Source organism: Chlorocebus sabaeus, chromosome 12 (assembly GCF_047675955.1).
Source record: "Chlorocebus sabaeus isolate Y175 chromosome 12, mChlSab1.0.hap1, whole genome shotgun sequence".
Classification (NCBI taxonomy): Eukaryota; Metazoa; Chordata; class Mammalia; order Primates; family Cercopithecidae; genus Chlorocebus; species Chlorocebus sabaeus.
Genome location: NC_132915.1, coordinates 27,443,588 through 27,471,038, shown reverse-complemented (window position 1 = coordinate 27,471,038; position 27,451 = coordinate 27,443,588). Strand labels below are relative to the sequence as shown.

The 27,451-nt window shown below is 38.4% G+C and overlaps 1 protein-coding gene and 1 long non-coding RNA gene across 3 annotated transcripts in view; one reads left to right on the top strand and one right to left on the bottom strand.

Annotated features, from left to right (window-relative positions):
- The window catches only part of LOC140712920 (uncharacterized), a 105,926-nt gene that overhangs the window by 4,536 nt on the left and 73,939 nt on the right, over positions 1–27,451 (bottom strand). The window lies entirely within an intron of this gene.
- MAMDC2 (MAM domain containing 2) overlaps positions 1–27,451 on the top strand; it is a 182,478-nt gene that overhangs the window by 113,476 nt on the left and 41,551 nt on the right. Inside the window, exons 10-11 of one of the 2 annotated variants that reach the window (XR_005240447.2) lie at positions 10,945–11,038; positions 12,730–12,878. Coding sequence is in view for 1 of the 2 variants with exons in the window: in XM_007969453.3 (XP_007967644.3) it covers positions 10,945–11,038; positions 12,730–12,882 (247 nt within the window). In the remaining variant the exon portion in view is untranslated. Of the gene's footprint in view, positions 1–10,944; positions 11,039–12,729; positions 12,883–27,451 lie in introns of both variants that reach the window. The other variant, XM_007969453.3, reaches the window with a different exon arrangement.

Genomic DNA, 27,451 nt, shown 5'->3' with positions numbered 1-27,451 from the left:
ATTTGGTTCTGCTTTATTCTTCAAATGAGGAATGCCACATAAACAAATCTGAAAGGCAAATGTCAAGCCAGAGGGGAAAAAAAAAGGTTGCAACATATGCAACAAAGTCTTAATACATTTAAAATAAATATATAAATCTAATCAATTAATAAGCAAAAGGTAAACTAAGCAATAGGAAAATGGATAGGATATATACAGGCAAATCAGAAAAAAAGAAATATAACCAGAAAATAAATGCATAAATATATCCAACCTCATTATAATAAAAGACATTATGTTTTTAGACAGGGTCTTACTCTGTCACCCCGGCTGGAGTGCAGTGGTGTGATCATAGTTCACTGCAACCTTGACCTCCGCAAGGTCAGGAGATCCTCCACCTCAGCCTCACAAGTAGCTGGAACTACAGGTGTGCACCATCATGTACAGCTAATTTTTGCATTTTTTGTAGAAATGGGGTCTCACTATTACCCATCTTGTCTCAAACCCCTGGGCTCAAGCGATCCACTCATGTATGGCCTCCCAAAGTGCTTTACAAGCATCAGCCACCACACCCAGCAAAAGAAATCTTAAAAGTAATGAAAGAATACATTTGTCTATCAAAATATTTCAAAAACATAATACCCTGGAGTGTGATGTTTATATTAATTGCTGTATTTATACTGTATACTGTTTGTATTGTTCAATTTATTAATTAAAAAATAAATCTTTCACTTTAGATGCGTGTATAAATATATATACCCATTTTTATATATACATATATATACATATATATATTTGGGTCTAAAGTGAAAGATTTACTTTTAAATATATATAATATGTACATATGTACATATAAATGTTTTCTGGTCTAAGTGATTTACTTTTCAATATATGTAATATATATGTATATATACATACTAATGTTTTCTAGTCTAAAGTGACTATTTTTTAATTGATAATTGAATAAGTACATTCAAATGTACATATATATGTATATACAGTCATGTATCACTTAATGACAGGGATACATCCCAAGAAATGTGTTTTTTAGGCAATTTTGTCCTTCAGAGGACATCATATAATATTTATACAAACCTAGATGGTATAGCCTACTACACACCTAGACTGTATGGTATAGCCTATTGCTCCTGGGTTGTAAACTCATACAGCATGTTATTGTATTAAATACTGTCAAGAGTTACAACACAATGGTATTTGTGTATCTAAACATATCTAAAGAGAGAAAAGTACAGTAAAAATTTGGCAGTATAATCTTATGGAACTACCATTGTACATGCAGTCCATCATTGAAATGTCATGCAGTGTATGACTAAATGTATATATATAAACATGTATGTGAGCATGCATAATGCGCGCACACACACATAACATTACCCTGGAAAGGTGAGGATGCAAGGAAATAAGGATTATCATGTGCTCTTATATGAGGGTAAATTGGCACAATGTTTTAATAAAGATTTAATTACATGAATCAAAAAGAAAGCGCTCAAACATGCATACTTTATGACATAACAATTCTACATCTAGGGATTTATCATAAGGAAATAATCATGGTTATGCACAAAGATTTAGCTATCATCATTCATTCCAGTAATATCTGTAATACTGAGAAAGTGGAAACTACCATATTGTCTGTTATTAGGAGTTGGTTAAATAAGTGTGGCATAGGTTAAAAAGGGGTAAGAGTTATGTAAGCTTTAAACTGCAGCTCTTCTTCACCTCATGGATCTACACTTTGGCTTGGGAATCAGTGAAAATCAGGCTAATTGTCTCTATGTCTCAGAGGTGGGTAGGGCAAAGTCAGCATTCTTACTAGCAGAGGATTGCTAAAAGTGCCTGCTGTCTTCTTCAGGCTCAGGAGGGGTTCATCTAGAGCAGAGTGAGTCCTTGAGAGGCAAGAGGAAGACCTAGATTCTTCCTTTTCTGCTGTTTGTGAATTGCATTCTATGAATCTATCTTCTGGTAGGACTGACCTTTTTGTAACTCCATCCAAGTGAGCCACAACAATGACTCCAATTACAATGTCTATCCTTGGACATGACAATTAAATTAGTCTTTACATTGTATTATATTACATTGGTCAGGGAAGTGTTTGACCAGGGGAACTCCCTATGGGAGGTGGGCCAGAGAGAAATCACATTGTATGTTTACCCCAGCACTGAGTTTTTTTTACACAAAATCACAGGCAGCCTGGAGACCTATTAGAAATCACCAGACTGGCTGGGCACAGTGACTCACACCTGTAATCCCAGCACTTTGGGAGGGTGAGGCAGACAGATCACTTGAGACCAGGAGTTCAAGACCAGGCTGGCCAACATAGTAGGACCCTGTCTCTACTAAAAGTAAAAAAATTAGCCAGGCATGGTGGCGCATGCCTGTAATCCCAGCTACTCAGGAGGCTGAGACATGAGAATCCCTTGAATCCAGTAGTGACAGGTTGCAATGAGCTGTGATTGTGCCACTGCACTCTAGCCCAGGCAACAGAGTGAGACCCTGTCTCAAAAAAAAAAAAAAAAAAAAAGAGGTCACCAGACGGTCACCTGCCCTCTTGAGGAGTACATGTAAAAATCAGGAAGGCATTTGCACCTATTTTCTTTCAGTGATAATGAAAGCTTTATGGGGTAATGAAATATAATGTATTCATTATTAGGGTGTGGAATTAGAGACTAAAACATTAAAAATGTCTCTTAGCTTTGTCTAATATTCATTTTTTTCAGAGGCTTTTCTCATTTACTTTCCACTTCATCTTCAACATTAATCGTGTAGGAAGTCTTCTCTGTCCCACCATGAAAAGAACATGAACTTTGTAATCAGACAGACTTTGCTCTCAAAACAAGGGAGGGAAGTGAAAATGGGTACAAGTGAAGATGAGGGTATAGATGTGGGTGTCAGGGAAGCTGTGAGCATTCTTTTTTGGGGGCCTACATTTTCAGTACAGAGCAGGGCAGTGATGTCTGAGGTGAAGGAAGAGCTGCTGTGGAGAGGAAGAGATACTATGGCTGGTTCGACATTAGCTAGTTCTGAAAATCAGCCCCAATCTATATAAGAGTCAGGCTCCCGTGCTGAGTTACCAAAATACTCTATCAACAAATGTAAGGCAAAATGACAGAAAGCTGGTTGTAAACACAGGTCAAAGAAATGTTTGGTCCCATGCTATTAATTAGGGAGTGGCATCATGTCTCTCAGAATCATATTTTAAGATACCTCAAGCAAAATAGGGAAAATAAGGGGGCTGTATAATGAAATACATTCTATCAGGGATCTGGAAGGGGTGTAATGTTTCATACCTGAGTCTGCAACTGGCTGTTGTGTGAGCTGTTATCACAGGCTCTCTGGGCCTGTTCTTCATTCTAAAAAATGGCTGATTCTGTGGTCCCTTTTGGAACCTCCCCTCCCCTTACAGTGGCCTAAAGATCAGAAAATAAAGCAGATTTCGGAAATCTTTGAGTCGAGAGATTTGGATGTTTACCATCCACATAGCAATGAAAAAGTTCAGCTGCAGGCCTGTATGCTATCACAGGGTGGTCCCTAGCCCCGACCTGAAGGCTCCTGGGAGCAGAAAGACTTTCACACTGGGAAAAGCTGGAAGCTGCTTGATCTCTGCTGCTTGTGAAAGCCAAAAGTTGAATTAAATCAGATGGGTCTTTTAAAAAAGAAAAAACTAACCAGATGGGTCCTTTAAGAAAAAAAGTATTGGTCAGCTAAAAACTTATTTAAAAACACATGGCCATTCTGCCTTTTGTGGGAGATGAAGACCAAATATAGTATCTGCAGCAGGCATGCTTTTGCAATTTAGCAACTATTTCTCAAAACAGCGCTGGGTTCTAAGAATGCTAAAACCTCACACTTACTTTTCTAGATAAAGCTTCACTTAGCCTGTCTTGAGGGATTTGTAATAATTTCATCTATTTTGCCAAGTATCTCAATATTGAAATTTTTTAAAAACTCTAGTACGACTTATTGTCAAACAGTTAAATGAATGCAATTACATCGTATAGTATATCTTACAGATGTGTCAATAGCATCTTAATGAAGGGCTCTGGAATTTCACTGACTGGATTATAGTAATTTTGTGAATAATTATGCCACCAACTCTGTAGCTGTCATAACCAAATTTATCTGTGCAAATGATTTCAAAAGATTTTAACCTCATCAGAAGAAAAGTTAAATTTAACTCAAAATCAAACCATCTGGGAAATTGTTGAGGTCTACCACTTACAACAAGAACTTAACTAGGTTCATTTTGTGAACATGGGTAAGTTATGATATTGTTGACACAGGACTGAAATGTTTCTATCCAAATATAGAAGGTAATTTCTGGAAGCTATCATTTACATGCTAATTATAGGCCTAAATGGGGCCATTCAATTGGTAAAGTAGATGGTGGATGAACCCAAAAACCTGGCCTACCATGTCTATCAAGCAGGCCATGGAATCCACTCTAAAAGGCAGTGAAAAAACATTTAATACAGCCAGTGTTTAGTTCTTTAACACAAACAATCCTTTTGAACTACAAAACAAAGATTTGATTTGATTTGATTTCACAGCACCCAACAAAATTTATTTCCTCCTCCTGGCAAAATTCTATTCATTATATTTGGTAGTTTTTAAACTATAATATCTCACAAAGTGAAAAGCAATAACTTTGATTATTTTAAAACCTATCTTGATTTGGTTTGAGAACATGAATTCCTGACATATCTGATTCTCTACTGTTTCTTTCCCGGGTACTTTTTTTTTTTTTTTTTTTAAGATAGGATTTCAATCTGTCACCCAGGCTGGAGTGCAGTGGTGTGATCACAACTCACTGCAGCTTCAACCTCCTGGGCTGAGGTGATCCTGCCACCTCAGCCTCCTGAGTCACTGGAACTACAGGTGTGTGCCACCTGCCCAACTAATTTTTTGTACTTTTAGTAGAGAGGGGGTTTTGCCATGATGCTCAGGCTGGCCTCGAACTGGCAGCAATCTGCCTGCCTCGGCCTCCCAAAGTGTTGGGATTACAGGCATGAGCCCCAGCAGCTGGACTCATGGGTACTTTAATCAGGAACTTTAATGGACTCTGACAGGCCTAGGGGCAGTCTGGCCCCTTTGACTAACATAACCTTGTAGCTGGGTTTGCCCACAGCAAACCTAATCAACCACCTTCCTCAAAAAAAAAAAAAAAAAAAAACTTTAGAAGAGACTTAAAATTATATACTATGAGGAGCATTTGCTCAGTGACCTTTTAGGTTCTGCTGCCTGTCATTATGTTGTTTCTAGAGAGCAGATCATTGTTTTTTTGAAAGGGAGAAAGATGAAAATAAAGAGGAGATTCTATTGTCCTTTAATAATTACAGTTTTCTAAAGCAGGAAATTGGAACAATAAATCCTTGATAATCCAGGGGATGATTATTCAGTTTGGGTATTAGTCCATCTGCCTTGCGTTTCTGCTCCTTTACCTTTTGTTTCCAGGGCTTGAGGATATTTCTTTCATTTTTTCTTTTTCTTTTTTTTTTTTTTTGAGACAGTGTCTTGCTCAACCATCCTGGCTCACTGCAACCTCTGCCTCCTGGGTTCAAGCGACTCTCCTGCCTCAGCCTCCTGCGTAGCTGGGACTACAGGCATGAGCCACCATGCCCAGCTAATTTTTGGATTTATGTAGAGACAGGGTTTCACCATGTTGGCCAGGCTGGTTTCAAACTCCTGACCTCAAGTGATCTGCCTGCCTTGGCCTCCCAAAGTGCTGGGACTATAGGTGTGAGCCCCTGCGCCTGGCCCATATTTCATTGCTTGTTAGAACAACCACCTTGTGATGTGTAGAGGAAGAGAAAACGAAATCTAGTCCATTTTTAGAACAGTCTTGGTCTGAGTGGAGAGAATAAATAGGTTGAAATTGACAGTGAATCCAAAAATTAGGTAACAGATCTGGTCACAATGACTTATCCTGTAAACCCAGCACTCTGGGAGGCCAAGATAGGCAGATCGCTTGAGCCCAGGAGTTCAAGACCAGCCTGGGCAACAAGATGAAAGCTTGTCTCTACAAAAATACAAAAATTAACTGGGTATGGTGGTGTGTGCCTGTAGTCCCAACTATTTGGGAGGTTGAAGCAGGGGGATCACTTGAGCCCAGGAGGTTGGGGTTGCAGTGAGCTAGGATCACACCACTGCACTCCAGCCTGGGCACAGAGTGAGAGTCTGTCTCAACAACAACAACAAAATCCAGCTCTGAAAGTGCCTAGCACAAGGACTGCACATGACAGGAATTTAGTAAGTGAGGTTTTATAATCCACACAACAGTTTTCTACTATTCTTGACCAGTGGTTCTCAGGGAGATTTTTTCCCCCAGTGGACATTTGGCAATGTCTGAAGAAGTTTTTGATTGTCACAACTTGGCAGTGATGTTGGCATCTAATGAGTAGAGGTTACAGTTGCTGCTAAACATCCTACAATGCATAGGGCAGTCCTCCATAACAGAATTATCTGGCCCAAAACGTCAGTAGTGCTGAGGTAGCAATACTCTGTTGTGGATTTTTAAAAGCATGTATACTATGTATTTTTAGTACAGTAGAGAGTAAGTTAAGTAATATTGTTGATCCTTCCTTGACTGTACTTAAAATTATTTCTTTGCAAATATGTTTTTACAGCTCTCCATTCACTGCCTGTTTGTGTTTCCAGTTAGTCTAGGCAGATTTCTTCAGCTATGAATATTCTCCATCAAGACAAACATTTTAAAGTATTATCAGTACCTAAGGACTGGGATCTTCATTAGATGGAGATATTGATTTACATAAATTTAATTTGTCTCTAACTTCTAAGAGATTTGCATAAAATCAGGAATACCTTTCTAAGAGATATCACTTTACTTGGTCCCTCATCTTCTTCCCCCCTCTTTTTTTTAATTAATTGTTTTTTAGAGACAGGGTCTCATTCTGTCATCTAGGCTGGAGTACAGTGGCATGATCATGGTTCACTGCAGCCTCCAACTCCTGGGTTCAAGAGGGCTTCCCGCCTCAGTCTTTCAAGTAGCTGGACTACAAGTGCATATAGCTAATTTTTGAAATTCTTTTGTAGAGATGGAGCCTCTCTATGCTGCCCAGGTTGATCTTGAACTCCTGGCCTCAAGTGATCCTACTGTCTCACCCTCCCAAAGTGCTGGGATTATATGCATTAGCTATGCTGGCTCATGCCTATATTTAATATTAATATTTAATTTAATATTTAATATATTTAATATTTAAGAGGGTATGGTACCCTCTTATATATTAATATATATTTAAGCTGTCTTTTTTTCCAGTCTTAGAGATGTTCCACTTGCTTTGAAATACTGCCTAAAATGAAATAAACACTGTTTTTAAAGAAAGATCTATAAATAAACAAGAGGTTAATCCCTTCAATAATTTAGACTATGACTGATTCCCTTCTTGTCACGTTCTTAACTGGACCCAGAGGGTAACTCCTTAAGAACAGGACAAGATGTTTGACTTATTCTTTGTCCTGCCTCAACCAGGCCCACTCATCCGCTTGTCTAGTCACCAACTACTTACTCTAAAATAACCTCTCCACCTCAAGGAGCATACAAAATGTAAAACGGCGGCCCCAAACTTCATGTCAGTAAAGAGCTGACATGAGCAGCATTACTAACAGCCAGGCGGAAAATCCAGTGTGTTAGATCAAACAGGCTGACCTGGTTGTGTTTCTTTTGTGTGTTGGAATACTGACAGACAACTGCCAACCAAATTTGGGGCTTGAGGCCATCGTTTGAACCTAGTCAGTAGCTGACTTGGGGATCTTTTATCAGACAGAACAACACATAGTCTGGCTAATGTTCTAAGTGTGGAAAAAGCGCTAAGGTAGGACAACCTAGATGCCTGCTATTGTCCAAAACATGTTTAACATTTCTTTCAACGCACTGTGGCAATTCACAAAGTATTTGGAATATCCAAAAGGAGCCAGGGAAGTCTATCCAACAAAACTTTCTGTAATAAGGAAATGCTGCATGCCTGCTGCGTCCAATTCAGTTAACCATGAGCTGCATGTGGCTATTGAGCATTTTCAATTGTGGTTTGTGTGACTGAATACATGAATTTTTAATTTAATTTAATTTTAATAGACACATGTACCTAGTGGCTATCATAATAGATAAGATCATCTAGGAAATGATAATGACTAACTGATTATTTATTCCACATCTTAATTGTAAATATCCTGATTCCTTTTTCTTTGTGTCAAATATAAATATAGAGGCTGGGTGCGGTGGCTCACGACTATAATCCCAACACTTTGGAAGGCTGAGCGGGCGGATCACCTGAGGTCAGGTGTTTGAGACCAGCCTGGCCAACATGGCAAAACTCCATCTCTACTAAAAATACAAAAATTAGAAGGGTGTGATGGCACATGCCTGTAATCCCAGTTACTCGGGAGGCTGAGGCAGGAGAACTGCTTGAATCCAGGAGGTGGAGGATGCAGTGAGCTGAGATAGGATCACTGCACTCCAGCCTGGGCAACAAGAGCAAAACTCCATTCCCCTCAAAAATACACACACACACACACACACACACACACACACACACGTATATATATACACACACACATATATATACACGTGTATATACACACACACACATATAAATATAGAAAGAAGGGGGAAATTCTGTTTAATGCCTATAATTTTATGAGTCTAACATAATTGTTGTAAATTTGGTAAAATTTCCAGGCTTTTTCTATGTATTTTTAGATGAACTAGATATTCGTTTGTCTTATTTAGTTTTTTTCACTTAACATTATGAGAGGAATATATTTCTGTACTACAAAATAATATGCCCAAGTTATCAGATCTGACAGTGGCCAGTTTCTTAGATAATTGTGCCATAGTTCATTTATTTCCTCTATTTTAAAAATTTTGGGTGTTTGCTTGCTTGCTTGCTTGTATGGTTTTATGATCACTATAAAATAATGCTGTAGTAAACATACAAAAGCATGTTAATATTTCTCTTCTTTAGAATCTGTTACCATGCCAAATGTTTGAGTTTTAAGCAGGTAATGATTTAGATGGTGAACCATTTCATTACCACATACTCATTTTGAAAAGGTACATTTTTACTATACTTGTGAAAAATAGACTTTAAAGCCACCCCCTGACACCCCATTAAATAAAAGCCAAGACTTTTCTCTCTGCACCACAATTAATTCAGTAAATTATGAGATGGATTATTATTCCTTCCCATATAACAAAGTTGCTGCTAAAATATAACCGCATTCAGGGCTGGTAACACAGAACTTTGCTTTACAAACAGGGAATAGGTTCCCAGTAGTAAACTCTGCAAGTAAAATATTTCACATGTTCAGATCATCTCTAGAATCTATAAACATGAGAAAATTAACAGAAGTAAATGAGAAAAAAATTTCACCTGTTTTGTTTTGTTCTTTGTATACATACATAGTTATACATTGTATATACACATAGTTATATATTGTGACAAGTCCAAACTATCCTTTTTATAACTGAAAGCAATATGAATACAGTGCAGGTAAACCTTCACACATCTTATGATTAGTAATTATCCAGAAGGTCTTGGATTAAGACATTTTATATTTTGCATACTGGTAAGCTGTCACATGATCTTTACATTTCTTTTTAAATAAATTCCACATTCTAATGAATCTGATCATCAAAAAGCAAAAGAACCCTACTGATAATAAATTTAAGACATAACATTTTAAACTAGAGCCTAAAAAAATCAAGTGTTCTCATTATTTGTAAGTTGGGTTTTAACTTCTGTTATATCATCCTTTGTTTGAATTAGATTTGTAATTGAGGGATTGATTGAACATGGACTAAATGAGCTTGTGCTACTTAAACGTTGTGATATATTCAAAGCAGCTTTGTAAACCACAAGTACAGTGAAAACCTAATACAAATGTTTTTAAAAGGTCTCTTAGCTCATCCTATATATAAAAAGCAGCCTTTAAAATTTGCCTAATGGAAAGAAATCTAAGACTTTTCTGTCTTTCTCTGGAACAGTAGATTTAATAATTTATGGTATGGATTTGTTTTTCCTTCACACACAACAATAAAAATGTTTGGACTGATAAAATAACTGCATTTAGGGCTTTTATTAGTGATACCAACTGAGAACATAGATCTTTGTCTTTGGAAATGGAACATAAGCCTCCAGATGGCAAATCACCAGGACTTTGTTCACGATGTGAATGAAGCATGTTGCCAGAAAGTCATTTCCAAAAAATCAATAGTGTTTGTACTGGAAATGTTTGAAAAATGCTCAGAAAACCATCAAGTCTATATGCACTTTGTGGATTATCTGGGGAAAATGTTTAAAACCTGACAGGTTTTTCTCTGTCACGCAGTTCTTGCTTTCCTCATTCTTCCTGTCAATTCTTTATGAAATGCCACTGATTTCAGCATTAGTATGCACAATGTATCATTATACTCTGCTCAAATATATAAGTAATTCTAGACTGGGTGTGGTGGCTCACACCTGTAATTCCAGCACTTTGAGAGGCCAACGCGGGCAGATCACCTGAGGTCAGGAGTTTGAGACCAGCCTGGCCAACATGGTGAAACCCCGTCTCTACTAAAAATACAAAAATTAGCTGGGCGTGGTGACGGGTGTCTGTAATCCCAGCTCCTCAGGAGGCTGAGGCAGGAGAATCACTTGAACCCAGTAGGCAGAGGTTGCAGTGAGCCGAGATCACCCGACTGCACTCCAGCCTTGACAACAGAGCGAGACTCCATCTCAAAATTAATAACAATAATAAAAGTAATTCTAGGGTTTTATGCAGATGGTAACCATTCTTCTTGCCACTGTGTTCTGTTGTTCATACAGATGATGAAGAGCTGTTTGTAGTCTGCTTATGCTCGTCTGCTGTGCTAAGTGAATCCCAGGTTGTTAAGAGTTTCCAGTTTTCAGTTAACAGAATTCATGGCTTTATTTTTATGAATTTCAGGTGGTTTTCATGAGCCTATGCAAAAGTTTCTGGGACTGTGGGCTTGTAGCCCTGGATGACATTACAGTACAATTGGGAAGCTGCTCATCTTCAGGTAAGACAGCAATCATTTCAGCTCTCTGTCTCTCTGGCCTCTACATACATTTCCTGTATCACTGAGAACCACATACATTTCATCTGTGCTAGTCCATCCTTTGCTTTTGTTGACAAAATGTCTCCTGCAGAGCTGTGTAGCAGGCTTTGAAATTTAGAAATGATGATTCCAATTTAATACGTGTCTTTGTACATGTGACTTAACCCCTTTATCTTCATTTGGAAGGGAGCTAGTGATATCTACCTGAATATTGGGAATAATACATATACATTTTCCTAGCATAAGACCTGGCATAAAATAGTGCTTTAAAAGCAAATATCTTCTACTATAATTATTACTATTACTGTTGTTTTTGTTATCTTACATGAATGCAGATTTTCAAGCAATATTGATGAAATTCTTATTTCACAGATATTTTCTAAGCACATACTTTTAAAATTTTAGTAAACATTTTCTAAGTGAATTAAATGACAGTGGAATAATAGATCAAGCAATGATGATAGTAGCAAAATAAAGTCATGGTAGCTAGCTATGTGTCATACATTATGTCTAATGAGAAAATGATGCATAACTCAATCCCGATCATTGGTCTGTATCTGCTAATTACCATTGCATCCTACATCATAGGACATCCATTTATTTGACACACAGGCAAATCGTGGTATCAGTCTGGCACTGGAGAATAATCTCCATGTTTATTTAATTAAAAGACAACTTGTTCTTAGTCCCTTGATTTGCCAGGCACTGTAAGGACAACCCAGGTAAAAATCGTTCCACTCAAGGCATAGAAGAATGAGGTTTCATTAACTAGTACTGTATGTAAAATAAAATGAAGTAAAACAATGATCACAAAAGAGACATATGAAACAAGCTATTTATTAGAAAAATTTGCTAAGAATCTGGATGTAGGGAGGTACAACCAAGTTTAGTCAGAGAAGTCCCCAATAAATTGGGAGGAAGCACCATTCTCATAATTATGAATGTATTGGAGATAGCATTCAAAGACATAAACATTGGATTTGGGAAAAGGAAAATAAACCTCTGGGTGGCAAAATAAGTTCTAAAATTTGATTGTTGAGAACATCACATTCAAAATTATCGCTTTACACATACCATCTCATTTAATCCTCACAGACCCATGAAGTGAGTACCATCAGTATTCCCACATTACAGATAAGACCTCTAAGGCACAGAGAAATGAAGTCATTTGTTCCGCACAGCTATGCCTCCAGGAGTCCATTTAGCACTCTCACATTCTCCCCCACCTCCAAAGCAACCGTGGAGTTGTTATGAGGATACCCTTCACTCATCCAGGATTTCTGAAGAAAGTGCCTGCATTATGCCATTTTATTATTTTCCATATTTTCATGAAGGCAATATACCTCTAATTTCCAGAGCTTTATGAAAAGAAATTCACACAAATTCACAAGTCAGAGAAAGTTTTTTCTCAAAGTAGCCCAGTATTTTAGATCTGTGTATCTGATTGTTCTTTATGTCTGTGGTAGGACCCACAGTGGAGTGCAGGCTCTAGCTGGAAGCAATGGCTCCGTGTAGGTGGGCTGCCAGTGCGGGCTGCCTCTCCATGGCATGGCATATGGCCAGACAACATTCATACATGCAGAGTGGGCTGCTAGCAACACAGAGTCACTGAAAGAGTCTCAGCAATTCCAACACCTGCTATTTTCTTGCAGAGAAACTTCCACCACCACCTGGAGAGTGTACTTTCGAGCAAGATGAATGTACATTTACTCAGGAGAAAAGAAACAGGAGCAGCTGGCACAGGAGGAGGGGAGAAACTCCCACTTCCTACACAGGACCAAAGGGAGATCACACTACTGGGGTAGGTGAGTTATGCCACGTGGTGCTGCTTCCTAAGGAAAGTTTCTAAAATAGCATTCTAGGAATCATTTATTGCATTTTGAAATGTATAAAATTATGTCTTGTGTCTAGAATGAAATGCACTTGTGATTCTACACACACAGGATGATTCGATATGTGCATTGAATCTCATCCTTTCTGTTTATTACATTGCTTATGTACATTGCTGCAACAAGGATCTAACAGTGCTTACAAAGTTATGCACACAAAGAATAGAAGTTAAAAGGTCAAAGACAGGGACAAAGTAGGGGAAAAATGGTAATCTAAATTGGAGCCAGGGCCGAGGCCTAATATTCAAAATGTATTGGTAGACAAAGGAAGAGGCATACAGGTTTGACTCTAAGCTTTTAGTAGCCAAAACTCATCTGTAAAACATGATTCAGTCTACGTGGGTGGGTTATAGGCAATGATGGGGTGCATTTTCTGTAGAAAACGTACAAATTGCAATAAAACAGAGTAACAGTTGATCTGCTTCATATTACCAACATGTATCAGCAATTGTAAACATTGTCAGTGACAAAATATGTCCTATAGGCCATGTGTGGTGGCTCACTCCTATAATCCCAGCACTTTGGGAGGCCAAGGTGAGAGGATTACTTGAGCCCGGGAGTTCAAGACCAGCCTAGACAACATAGTGAGATTCTATCTCAGCGATTTTTCTTTTTTTAATTTAGCCAGTTGTGGTGGCGTGCACCTGTGGTCACAGCTACTTGGAAGGTTGAGGCGGGAGGATTGCTTGAGCCCAGGAGTCAGGGCTATAGTGAGCCATGTTCATGCCATTGCACCCAGTTTGGGTGACAGAGCAAGGCCCTGTCTCAAAAAAAAATGAATAATAAATAAATAAAGTAACTTCCATAGAATGTATCTTTCTCACTCACACGCCCGTTTCATGTGGTATACCAACTGAATAAAAGCACAACACTTGGTCTAGAGAAGCAGAACTACTCCTGATACTAAGCTCATAGAGATATTTCCTCATGAATTCTTCTAGAGAAACCATTATGATAGTAAATATGAGGGTAATTTGCATTGTGCTGTTTCTTATGGTCTAACTCAGGGTATTCAATCTTTTGGCTTCTCTGGGCCACACTGGAAGAAGAATTGTCTTGGGCCACACATAAAATACACTAATACTAATGATAGCTGATGAGCCAAAAAATAAAAAAAAAAAATTGCAAAAAAAATTCTCATGTTTTAAGAAAGTTTACAAATTTGTGTTAGGCCATATTCAAAGCTGTTCTGGGTCACATGTGTGGGCTACAGTTTGGACAAGCTTGGTCTAACTCAAGATGAGCCTGTAGAATACCACAGAACCACCTCCAGTAAAGCCTGTTTGTTTAATTGGCTAAACACGGTAGAATGTAATAATGAACAGCTTTATTTTTTCTATCACTCTTCAAACATAAAGATTCTCTTTTTCCCATGCCTTGGCAAATCCCTTAGCTTCCCAGTCCTGTTGAGATATTAGAACAATTAGATATTCAGGTATGTCAAAAGTCCAGTTGAAATAAAAAATTCCATTTCTCATTCAACTGAATCTTCTCTTTTTCCCTCAGCTTGGGCCTGACTCATAGTTGGGAAGGATAAAGGAAGAAACCGTCTATTCTTTCATTTTCTTTGTTTCACCTCCTCTCCTGCCCCTCATCTTTATGATGTTTTAATCAGGGAAGATGGAAGAGGGATTAAAAGATAGGAACTGTAAAAAATATTTGGTGCTATTTAAAATGATCTCTTAGCTACTGAATGTCCTTTGTTATGACAGATGTCTAAATGCTGTCTCTTTCAGTAGCCTCTGCATCTTACCATTTCTGGCAATGTACTACTGGCTAACCCTCTGAGACCACCCCCTTCCCTTAGTACTTGCACTACAGAATACAACCCACATACATTTTCTGTTCCTGGAAATTTTTCCTTGGGTTCTTCCTAGAACAGTTGTTTCCAGCCACCTTGCTCTAGTAAGTGTCCATTTGGCCTCAACAGTGATGCCCTCCTGCCTAACTAAGAAGATAGGCAGCTTGGTCCTACTGCTGACCTCTTTTTTCTTGCTGCTTCAGCAGATTCTGGGACAATGTTGCTTCGGTAAAGGATGCTGTTGAAGAGATTTAGCACTGGCCCAAAGGCAGACCAGATGCTCATTTTCAGCACTGAGTGAAGGATGATAAGGTGGCTCCTTGTGTGTGAAGCTCTCTCTGGAAAGATACCAGGATGTTAAAAATATAACTAGAAAGGCCTATATGTAGTAGGACTATTCTAAAAGCTTATAACAGAAAATACAACTCAAACTGACTTAAGTGTAAAGAAAATCCTTTTTTGGACTTTGTTACGGAAAGAGACTACTGTGGGGTTAGCTTCAGGCACAGCTTGATGCAGGGATTAAAACTGTGTCCTCAGGAGCCAGTTCCTCTCTCTGTCTCTCTACCTCTTTGAGCTGGTTTTTCTGGGTTTGCTCCAATCTAGACAGGATCTCCTGTCATGGCAACACAGTGGCTGTAGCAACTGCAGTCTCATGGCCTTTCAAAAATGAATCTAGTGGAAAGTGAAAACTCAGACAAAAATACTCAAACTGAATCTCACCGGCTCTGATTGGAAATGTCTTGAGGGCATAGTACTACAAAGGTCATTTTTGATTCCCCACAAAATTTAGTATTCTGCCTTGTACACAATAGGTGCTCAAAAATGCCTATGGAGTGAATGAATGAATGAATGCAAAAATGAATAAATGAATCTATAAGCCTTCACTGACACATTTAATAATAACTAACCAATTAGTTAGTGAGACCTCAGAAAATGGGATGGTAGAAAGGTATCTTTTTATTGCAAGAGGACTGAAGACAAGAATTAATCAGTTTTAGCTAGAGCCTATTGTGGTCTAGATGTTATGTGTATGTGTATTTTTCTTGAGAGAAGGATGATAGTTTTTCTTCCTTTTGTCAGGGATAGCAGTAAGAGATCTAAAAAGAGGTACAACCAAAGAGAACTATGTTGTGGTAGACTACTACAGGGAATTCTGTGGTTAACAAAGACTGTGGAATGCCTTAGACATGGAAGAGAAGACACAGAAAAACAGTGAGCACTGAAGGGAAGGAGTCCCTGAAAAGGGCAAGGAGAGACACCAGGCCAAGTTATGACAAACCCATGAACTTAGGGCATCAGGACAACCTAAGGTTCCCATTCACCTTGAGAAAGTTACTTAAAATCTCTAAGTCTCAGTTCTGTCATCTAGAAAATGAGAATAATCATAACCACTTACCTATTTTCCTAACTTAATAGGGTGGTTGAATTTAAAAACTGAGAGGCTTTGGGATTAGACTGCCTGGGTTCAAATCTCAGTTCTACCTTTAACCTTTCTAAGCCAGTTTCTTTATCTTTGTATTAAGAATAATTAATACCTACCTCACAGACTGTGGTGAGGTTTAAATGAAACAAGATATAAAACATACTTACAATAAGACCTGGCATATGACAATTAATTATTGCTCTATTATGCATTTATTCCTTCATTCAGCAAGTATCTATTGAGTGTCTACTATGTGCCAGGTACTGTTTTAGAAACTTGTGAAACACAGATGAACAAAACAGACAAGCATTCACCCTCATGGAACTTCTAGTAGAGGAGACAGACAAGAAATACTAAGCTTAATTATAATTATGCAGTATTTTAAAAGGCAATAATTGCTACAGAAATAAAAATGGCGCAGGTGAAGGAGTTAGGGAATCGAGAGGAGAATGTTGGTAGAGTTAACTAATGTAAATAGAAGAGTCACAACGAAGTCCATTGAGAAGGTAACCTTGTAAAGAGTTGAGGTAGCTCACTAAGAGCATATCTGGAAAGCAATGTTCAGGTAGAAGAGACAGCCAGTCCAAAGCCCCATAAGTGAAAGCATGCTCAGTGTGTCCTAAGAACAGCAAGGCAGCTGCTTTAGCTATAGTATAGTGAGCTAGGGAGAGAGTGCTAGGAAATGTACCAGAGAAATAATGGTAGGCCAATTCATGGATGACCTTGTATGACCTTGTAATTAATTAGAAGGACTGCGGGTTTTTTTTTTTTTTTTTTTTTTTTTTTTTTTTTTTTTTTTTTTGAGATACAGTCTTGCTGGGTCACTCAGGCTGGAGTGCAGTGGCATGATCTCAGCTCACTGCAACTTCCACCTCCCGGGTTCAAGCAATTCTCCCTGCCTCAGCCTCCCGAGTAGCTGGGATTGCATGTGTCTGCCACTATGCCCGCTAATTTCTGTATTTTTTAGTAGAGACACGGTTTCGCCATGTTGGTCAGACTGGTCTTGAACTCCTGACCTCAGGTGATCCATCCACCTTGGCCTCCCAAAGTGCTGGGATTGCTGGCATGAGCCACCGTGCCCAGCCAGGACTTTGGATTTTACTTTACCTCAAATGGAAAGTCATTGGAGAGTGTTGAACTTAGGAGAGAAGTGATCTGATTTAGTTTTATAAGGATTGCTCGGCTACTACGTTGAGGAAAGACTGGAGGTGGAAATGAAGCAAGGGTGAAATCAGAGAGCCCTGTTAGAGGCTACTGCACATAACCCAGGTGAACTATGATGGTAAATTTGACTATGATAGTGGATTTGACTATGATGGCACATTTGACCAGCAACCATGGATTGAACTGTGTAGTAGCAATGAGGGTGATGATAAGTGGTCAAATCCTGGATATACTTTGAAAGCCAAGCCACAGAATTTCATGATGGATTAGATGAGTATAAAAGAAAGAGCAATGTTCTGAGTAGCCTGATAAAACCTCGCTTGTGTTCAAGAAACCCTTATTCTACTGAAAAATGCCAAAGTGTAAGGGTAGTGATGCTAGCATATTGCTATAACTGTCTTATTTTATTATTCCTTGTTGTTAATCTCTTACTGGGCCTAATTTATAAATTAAACTTAATCATAAGTATGTATGTATACGAAAAAATACATAGTATACATAGGGTTCAGTAGTATCAGGAGTTTCAGGCATCCACCAGGGATCTTAGAACATATCCCTCAAGGATAAAGGGGAACTACTGTAGTTTGCCAGGGCTGCCATAACAAAATATCCCAGACTGGGTGGCTTAAACAATAGACATTTATTTTCTCACAGCTCTGGAGGCTAAAGTCCAAGATGAAGATGTCGGTAGGGTTGGTTCCTTCTGAAATTTCTCTCCTTGGCTTACAGATGGCTGCGTTCTTGCTTCATGTGGCCTTTCCTCTGTGCCAGTGTACCCCCAATATGTATCTTCTTGTAAGTTCACCAGTCATAATGAATTACAGCCCACCCTAACAGTCTCATTTTGACTTAATTACCTCCTAAAAGGTTCTGTCTCCAAATACAGTCACATTCTAGTACATGGGTTAGGGTTTCAACATACCTCTTTTGAGAAGACACAACTGAACCCACTCCCAGGATTTAGGGCAATGGGTTGAACATTGAAGGAACAGGGTAAACTCTTAAGTTAAATGACTGACAACCAAGACCTGTCCTGCTCCTCATGTAAATATGCTAAGTGAGTTTGCTTGACTGGTAGACCATGTCCTACCTTCTCCTCATAAATACACAGTCTATGAAAATCTAACAAAAGCACATATAGTAGATATTAAATTGCTCCTAGTTCTACTCCTATATTTACATTATTTCTGGGTTATGTGGACACAATTTAGCTAACACAGTATTGCTTTGTCTGAAGAAAATAATGTGGTTGTGTTTGCTTTGTCTTCTTAAAAACTTTGAAAGATGCTTCAGCTGCCTCAGGTGAAACTTCAGAGCAAAAATTGAGTGCATATTGTTATATATGAATATATTGTGGAAAAATGTGAATGCATAAACTTAGTGTGTTCAACATTTATTTTGAGTGAATATTTGACACATTAAATAAAATTCTCTGGTGCACAACATAGAAAATTCTGATTTTTAAAGTAAATTTTTTCTAGGGTCTGCCTTCTTTATTCTCTATTTCATTTGCTTCAATATAGATTTTCAAAAATTTCTCAAGACACCTTCCACTTTTCTAACTAAATCTTTTACCATTTATATCTTTTTATTTCCATGTACAACTATGCAAATAAGAAAAATAAGTTTTGCTACACTGTGCCCAGGGTACCTACAAATATAGCATTAGATTGAAGGTGTTTTGTTCTTGTTCTTGAAATTACTTCAGTAACTGATTTTCTAGGGAAATATAATATCAGTGATTATTTACAGTAGTTCCCCCTTATCTGCAGGGCATATGCTCCTAGATGTCTAGTGGATGCCTGAAACCAAAAGCAGTATTAAACCCTACATACAATATATTTTTTCCCATACACACATATCTATAATACAGTTTAATCTATAAATTATGCACACACTAAAAATGACCAATAACAGAATAACTACAATATATTATCAATTTCACAGACAGAAGATTTGTTCCTACTGTAGATCTTAGCAACCTCAGGTTTTTCCTTTCCTTGTTAAGTCACAACCTTTCACCTTTTCACTTGAAGCACTTTATGGCTTCTCTTTGCCGTATCTAAATTGTCAGCATCGCTACTCTTGCACTTTGGGGCCATCATTAAGTAAAATAAAGGTTACTTGGACACAAGAACTGTGATACCGTGACAGTCAATCTGATAACCAAGATGGCTACTAAGTGACTCACAGGCAGAGAGTGTAGACGCATGGACACATTGGACAAAGAGATGATTTGTGTCCTGCTCGGGACAGAGTGGAACAGTGGAAGATTTCATCATGCTACTCACAACAGTACATAGTTTAAAACTGATGAATTGTTTATTTCTGGAATTTTCCATTTAATATTTTTGGGCCACAGCTGACTGTGGGTAACCGAAACCATGGAAGGCAAAAACATAGATAAAGGGGGCACTACTATATTGGATATTTGCCATATGTAGGCACTGTGCTGGGAATCTCAACATCCTTTCTACAACCTGTAAGGTAAGTGAAAGTTCCCATGTTTCAGAGGAGGAAGCAGAAGCTTAGGGAAGTTAAGTGCCTTTCCAGGGCCACACAGTAGTAACTAGTAGAGCAGAGACTTAATCTCACATTTGTCTGGGTTCTAATGGCTATATATTCTGCCTACACTGCCTCACTAGGGTTTCTGAACCTACATGGTACTAAGAGACCACACATGACCTGGAACAGCTGTGACAACTTATACGTGAAAAGCACAGTTTTTCTAAACCAAAGACCCTTCACACCAAAGCAGAGCGTCTTCTCCTAGAAAATACAATGATTGGTATTTTGGAACATTCCTAGAAATTGATCCAGCAGAAAACATCAAACTTTTTCTGATCTATTTCTAGTGTTTATATAACAAGGTTGTACGTGTAACCCCAGGGTGTACCCCACACACTTATGATGTATCCTAAACGCCACAGAGGAGTGGTTTTCCTTTGTCCTAGCCGCTAATGGTGTGAGCTCAATGTGGCTGATGTATTGGCACTCAGATTGCAATGTGACAAGGGTTATTGTCTCAATCCATTTTGTGCTGCTAACAGAATGCCTGAGATTGAGTAATTTATATGGAATGTAAACTTACATCCTTACAGTTCTGGGGGCTGGAAAGTCTAAGATCAAGGTTCTGACATCTAGTGAGAGCCTTCTTGCTACATCATCCCATGGTGGAAGGGGCAGAGAGAGGGTGAGGGAAAGAGCAAGAGGGAACCAAACTCATACTTTAATAAGGAACCTACTCCCATGATAATGGCATTAATCCATTAATAAGGGCAGTGCCCCCATGACCCAAACATCTCCCATTAGGTCCTTCCTTTCAACACTGCTGCACTGGGGAATCAAGTTTCCAACTCACGAGTTTTGGGGGACACATCCAAACCATGGCAGTTACCCATTCAAACATTAATGCATAAACAAATGAAGGTTCCTCTAAAACATGCACTTATTTGTTAAAATCACCAGCATCAGAAGCTACATGTATATAAGAATTAAACCTCTTGTAACTGAGAGCAATCAGAAATGATATATAGTCCAGGATCCCTAGGATCTTGTTCTATATTTCCTGAATACCCACTATGCATTATACATCAAATAATTGCCCTAGAGTTATAATAAGTAATAAGGGTTAAGTCCTAGAGATAATGAAACCACACAGCAAGCTCTCCTTGTGGATATCTTAAAGGATGACTGTGAGTTCATCGAGAATGGTAGGGAGGAAGGAAGCATTCCAGGATGAGGGAATGGCTAGTGTGAAGTATGGAGCCATTAAACAGCTTTCGAAGAACTGTAAGTGACTAGGCTGGCACGTAGAATATTGTCACCCAGGATTACCAACAAAGTGGAGTCTAAAATACAGGCTTTTTTGGTGCAACATTGAAAGTTTTGTTTTAATATTTCCAAATATTATCAACTTACAACCTTCAGACTAAGAACACTTATCATAGGAAACATTGGTTAAGATGTTATTGTAAAAAATGTATTTACCTAACATTAAAGGTACCCACCAACTTTATCAAAATTACCTAAGACATTGAAGATCTATCTCTAGCTAACATATCAATACTAAAATGAGTTGGGGCCCGGCGTGGTGGCTCATGCTTGTAATCCCAGCACTTTGGGAGGCCGAGGGGGGCGGATCACGATGTCAGGATATCGAGACCATTCTGGCTAATGCGGTGAAACCCCGTCTCTACTAAAAATACAAAAAAAAAAAAAAAAAAAAAAAAAAAAAAATTAGCCAGGCGTGGTGGCGGGCACCTGTAGTCCCAGCTACGCGGGAGGCTGAGGCAGGAGAATGGCGTGAACCTGGGAGGCAGAGCTTGCAGTGAGCTGAGATCATACCACTGCACTCCAGCCTGGGCAACAGAGCGAAACTCAGTCTCAAAAAAATAAATAAAATGAGGCATAAATTCCCTCAAAATTAGGAACCACAACTAAGGCATTTGTTTCTACAAATGAAAGAAAAAACAAAACTTAAAATCTAGCGCAAAAACTAAACATTACATTTCAAACTCCTAGCCAGAAGATAGATGCTCCTATAAAATTCCACCCAGAATGGGTACAATGTGTAGAAAGATGAAGAAAAATAATTATAGACCTCTTTTTCTAGCCAAAAAAAAAAAAAAAAAAAAAAAATACACTAGAGATCACTGTGCACTCTGGCTATAAAACACCGGAAAATGCAAGAAAAAAGGATAAATGGATAAAATATTCTTTTTTTACATTAAATTCTGGGATGCAAGTGCAGAACATGCAGGTTTGTTACATGGGTATACATGTGCCATGGTGCTTTGCTGCACCTATCATCCCATCATCTAGGTTTTAAGCCCTGCAGGCATTAGATATTTGTTCTAATGCTCTCCCTTCCCTTTCCCCCTACCCCCCAACAGGTCCTGGTGTGTGATGCTCCCCTCCCTGTGTCCATGTGTTCTCATTGTTCAACTCCTACTTATGAGTGAGAACATGCAGTGTTTGGTTTTCTGTTCCTGTATTAGTCTGCTGAGAATGATGCTTTCCAGCTTCATCCATGTCCCTCCAAAGGACATGAATTCATTCATTTCTATGGCTGCATAGTATTCCATGGTGTATACGTGCCACATTTTCTTTATCCAGTCTATCATTGATGGGCATTTGGATTGGTTCCAAGTCTTTACTATTGTAAATAGTGCTGCAATAAACATACGTGTGCTCATGTCTTTACAGTAGAATGATTTATAATCCTTTAGGTATATGCCCAGTAATGGGATTGTTGGGTCAAATGGTATTTCTGGTTCTAGATTCTTGAAGAGTTGCCACACGGTCTTCCACAATGGTTGAACTAACTTACACTCCCACTAACAGTGTAAAAGCATTCCTGTTTTTCCACATCCTCTCTCATCTGTTGTTTTCTGACTTTTTAATGATCACCATTCTAACTGGCATGAGATAGTATCTCATTGTGGTTTTGATTTGCATTTCTCTAATGACCAGTAATGATGAGCTTTTTTTCATATGTTTGTTGGCCGCATAAATGTCTTCTTTTGAGAAGTATCTGTTCATATCCTTCGGCCACTTTTCGATGGGGTTGTTTTTTTTCTTGTAAATTTGTTTAAGTTCATTGCAGGTTGTAGATATTAGACCTTTATCAGATTGATAGATTGCAAAAATTTTCTCCTAGTCTGTAGGAATACTCTGATGACACTTTGAGCTCTTTAGTTTAATTAGATCCCATTTGTCAATTTTGGCTTTTGTTGCAATTGCTTTTGGTGTTTTAGTCATGAAGTCTTTGCCCATGCCTATGTCCTGAATGATATTGCCTAGGTTTTCTTCACGGTTTTTATGGTTTTAGATTTTACATTTAAGTCTTTAATCCAACTTGAGTTAATTTTGTATAAGGTGCAAGGAAGGGGTCCAGTTTCAGTTTTCTGCATATGGCTAGCCAGTTTTCCCAGTAACACTTATTACATAGGGAATCCTTTCCCCATTGCTTGTTTTTATCAGGTTTGTCGAAGATTAGATGGTTGTAGATGTGTGGTGTTATTTCTGAGGCCACTGTTCTGTTCCATTGGTGTATATATCTGTTTTGATACCAGTACCATGCTGTTTTGGTTACTGTAGGCTTATAGTATAGTTTGAAGTCAGGTAACATGATGCCTCCAGCTTTGTTCTTTTTTGCTTAAGATTGTCTTGGCTATACAGGCTCTCTTTTGGTACCATATGAAATTTAAAGTAGTTTTTTTCTAATTCTGTGAAGAAAGTCAATGGTAGCTTGATGGGAATAGCATTGAATCTATACATTACTTTGGGCAGTATGGCCATTTTCATGATATTGATCCTTCCTATTGATAAGCATGGAATTTTTTTCCATTTGTTTTTGTCCTCTCTTATTTTCTTGAGCAGTGGTTTGTAGTTCTTTTTAAAGAGGTCCTTCACATCCCTTGTAAGTTGTATTCCTACGTATTTTATTTTCTTTGCAGCAATTGTGAATGGGAAGTTCACTCGTGATTTGGCTCTCTGCTTGTCTATTATTGGTGTATAGGGATGCTTGTGATTTTTGCATATGGATTTTGTATCCTGAGACTTTGCTCAAGTTGATTATCAGCTTAAGGAGTTTTGGGGCTGAGACAATGGGGTTTTAAAAATATATAATCATGTCATCTGTAAACAGACAATTTGACTTCCTCTCTTCCTGTCTGAGTACCTTTTATTTCTTTCTCTTGCCTGATTGCCCTGGCCAGAACTTCCAATACAATGTTGAATAGGAATGGTGAGAGAGGGTATCCTTGTCTTTGCCAGTTTTCAAAGGGAATGCTTCCAGCTTTTGCCCATTCGGTATGATATTGGCTGTGGGTTTGTCTTAAATAGCTCTTATTATTTTGAGGTATTTCACATGAATACCTAGTTTATTGAGAGTTTTTAGAATGAAGGGGTGTTGAATATTATTGAAGGCCTTTTCTGCATCTATTGAGATAATCATATGGTTTTTGTCACTGGTTCTGTTTATGTGATAGATTACATTTATTGATTTGTATATGTCAAACCAGCCTTGTGTCCCAGGGATGAAGCCAACTTGATTGTGGTGGATAGGCTTTTTGATGTGCTGCTGGATTTGGTTTGTCAGTATTTTATTGAGAATTTTTGCATCCATGCCCCTCAGGGATATTGACCTGAAATTTTCTTTTTTTGTTGTTTCTCTGCCAGGTTTTGGTGTCAGAATGATGCTGGCCTCATAAAATGAGTTAGGGAGGAGTCTCTCTTTTTCTATTGTTTGGAATAGTTTCAGAAGGAATGGGAACAGCTCCTCTTTGTACCTCTGGTAGAAATCAGATGTGAATCCATCTGGTCCTGGGCTTTTTTAGGTTGGTAGGCTATTAATCACTGCCTCAATTTTAGAACTTGTTATTGGTCTATTCAGGGATTCTACTTCTTCCTGATTTAGTCTTGGGAGGATGTATGTGTCCTGGAATTTATCCATTTCTTCTAGATTTTCTAGTTTATTTGTGTAGAGGTGTTCATAGTATTCTCTGATGGTAGTTTGTATTTCTGTAGGATCAGTTGTGATATCCCCTTTATCATTTTTTATTGCATCTATTTTATTCTTCTCTCTTTTCTTCTTTATTAGTCTGGCTAGTGGTCTATATATTTTGTTATTTTTTAAAAACCAGCTCCTGGATTCATTGATTTCTTGAAGGGTCTTTCATATCTCTATCTCCTTCAGTTCTGCTGTGATCTTAGTTATTTCTTGCCTTCTAGCTTTTGAATTTGTTTCCTCTTGCTTCTCTAGTTCTTTTAATTGTGATGTTAGGGTGTCTATTTTAGATCTTTCCCGCTTTCTCCTGTGGGCATTTAGTGCTATAAATTTCCCTCTAACACTGCTTTGGTTGTGTCCCACAGATTCTGGTACACTGTGTCTTTGTTCTCATTGGTTTCAAAAAACATCTTTATTTCTGCCTTCATTTTGTTATCTTCCCAGTAGTCATTCAGGAGCAGGTTGTTCAGTTTCCATGTAGTTGTGCAGTTTTGAGTGGGTTTCCCAATCCTGAGTCCTAATTTGATTGCCTGTGGTCTGAGAAACTGTTATGATTTCCGTTCTTCTGCATTTACTGAGGAGTGTTTTACTTCCAATTATGCGGTCAATTTTAGAATAAGTGCGATGTGTTGCTGAGAAGAATGTATATTCTGTTGATTTTGGGTGAAGAGTTCTGTAGATATCTATTAGGTCCACTTGGTCCAGAGCTGAGTTCAAGTCCTGGATATCTCTGTTAATTTTCTGCCTCATTGATCTGTCTAATATTGACAATGGGGTGTTAAAGTCTTCCACTATTATTGTGTGTGAGTCTAAGTCTCTTTGTACATCTCTAAGAACTTGCTTTATGAATCTGGGTACTCCTGTATTGAGTACATATATATTTAGGATAGTTAGCTCTTCTTGTTGAATTGATCCCTTTACCATTATATAATGCCCTTCTGCCCCTCTTTGTCTGTTTTGATCATTGTTGGTTTAAATTCTGCTTTATCAGAGACTAGGATTGCAAACCTTTGCTTTTGTTTTTCTTTGCATTTGCTTGGTAAATATTCCTCCATCCTTTTATTTTGAGACTATGTGTGTCTTTGCATGTGAGATGGGTCTCCTGAATACAGCACACTGATGAGTCTTGACTCTATCCAATTTGCCAGTCTGTGTCTTTTAATTGGGGCATTTAGCCCATTTACATTTAAGATTAATATTGTTATGTGTGAATCTGATTCTGCCATTATGATAGTAGCTGGTTATTTTGCCCATTAGTTGATGTAGTTTCTTCATAATGTCGATGGTCTTTATAATTTGGTATGTATTTGCAGTGTCTGGTACTGGTTTTTCCTTTCCATATTTAGTGCTTCCTTCAGGATCTCTTGTAGGGCAGGCCTGGTGGTAACAAAATCCCTCAGCATTTGCTTGTCTGTAAAGGATTTTATTTCTCTTTCACTTATGAAGCTTGGTTTGGCTGGATATGAAATTCTTGATTGCAAATTCTTTTCTTTAAGAATGTTGAATACTGGCCCCCACTCTCTTCTGGCTTGTAGGGTTTCTGCCGAGAGATCCACTGTTAGTCTGATGGGCTTCCCTTTCTAAGAAACCTGACCTTTCTCTGTGGCTGCCCTTAACAATTTTTCTTTCATTTCAACCTTGAAGAATCTGATGATTATGTGTCTTCATGTTGCTCTGCTCGTGGAGTATCTTAGTGGTGTTTTCTGTATTTCCTGAATTTGAATGTTGGCCTGTCTTGCTAAGTTGGGGAAGTTCTCCGGGATAATGTCATGAAGTGTGTTTTGCAACTTGGTTCCATTCTTCACCTCACTTTCAGGTACACCAATCAGTCATACGTTTGGTCTTTTCACATAGTCCCATACTTCTTGGAGACTTTGTTCATTCCTTTTTTTTTTTTTTTTTTTTTTTTTCTTCTGTAATCTTGTCTTCATGCCATATTTCAGTAAGTTGATCTTCAATTTCTGATATTCTTTCTTCTGCTTGATTTGGCTATTGATCCTTGTGTATGCTTCACAAAGTTCTTGTGCTGTGTTTTTTTAGCTCCATCAGGTCATTTATGTTCTTCTTTAAACTGGTTATTGTAGTTAGCAGTTTCTGTAACCTTTTATCAAGGTTCTCAACTTCCTTGCATTGGGTTAGAACATGCTCCTTTACCTCAGAGGAGTTTGTTATTACCTACCTCCTGAAGCCTACTTCTGCCAATTTGTCAAACTCATTCTCCATCCAGTTTTGTGCCCTTGCTGGAGAAGAGTTGTGATCATTCAGAGAAGCAGCAGCATTGTGATTTTTTGAATTTTCAGCATTTTTGTGCTGGTTTTTCCTCACCTTCATGGGTTTCTCTACCTTTGATCTTTGAGGCTGATGACCTTTGGATGGGGTTTTTGTGTGGGGGTCCTTTGTGTTGATGTTGATATTATTGTTTTCTGTCTGTTAGTTTTTCTTCTAACAGTCAGGCCCCTCTTCTGCAGGTCTGCTGCAGTTTGCTGGAGGTCCATTCCAGACCCGGTTTGCCTGGGTATCACCACTGGAGGCAGCAGAACAGCAAAGATTGCTGCCTGCTCCTTTCTCTAGAAGCTTTGTC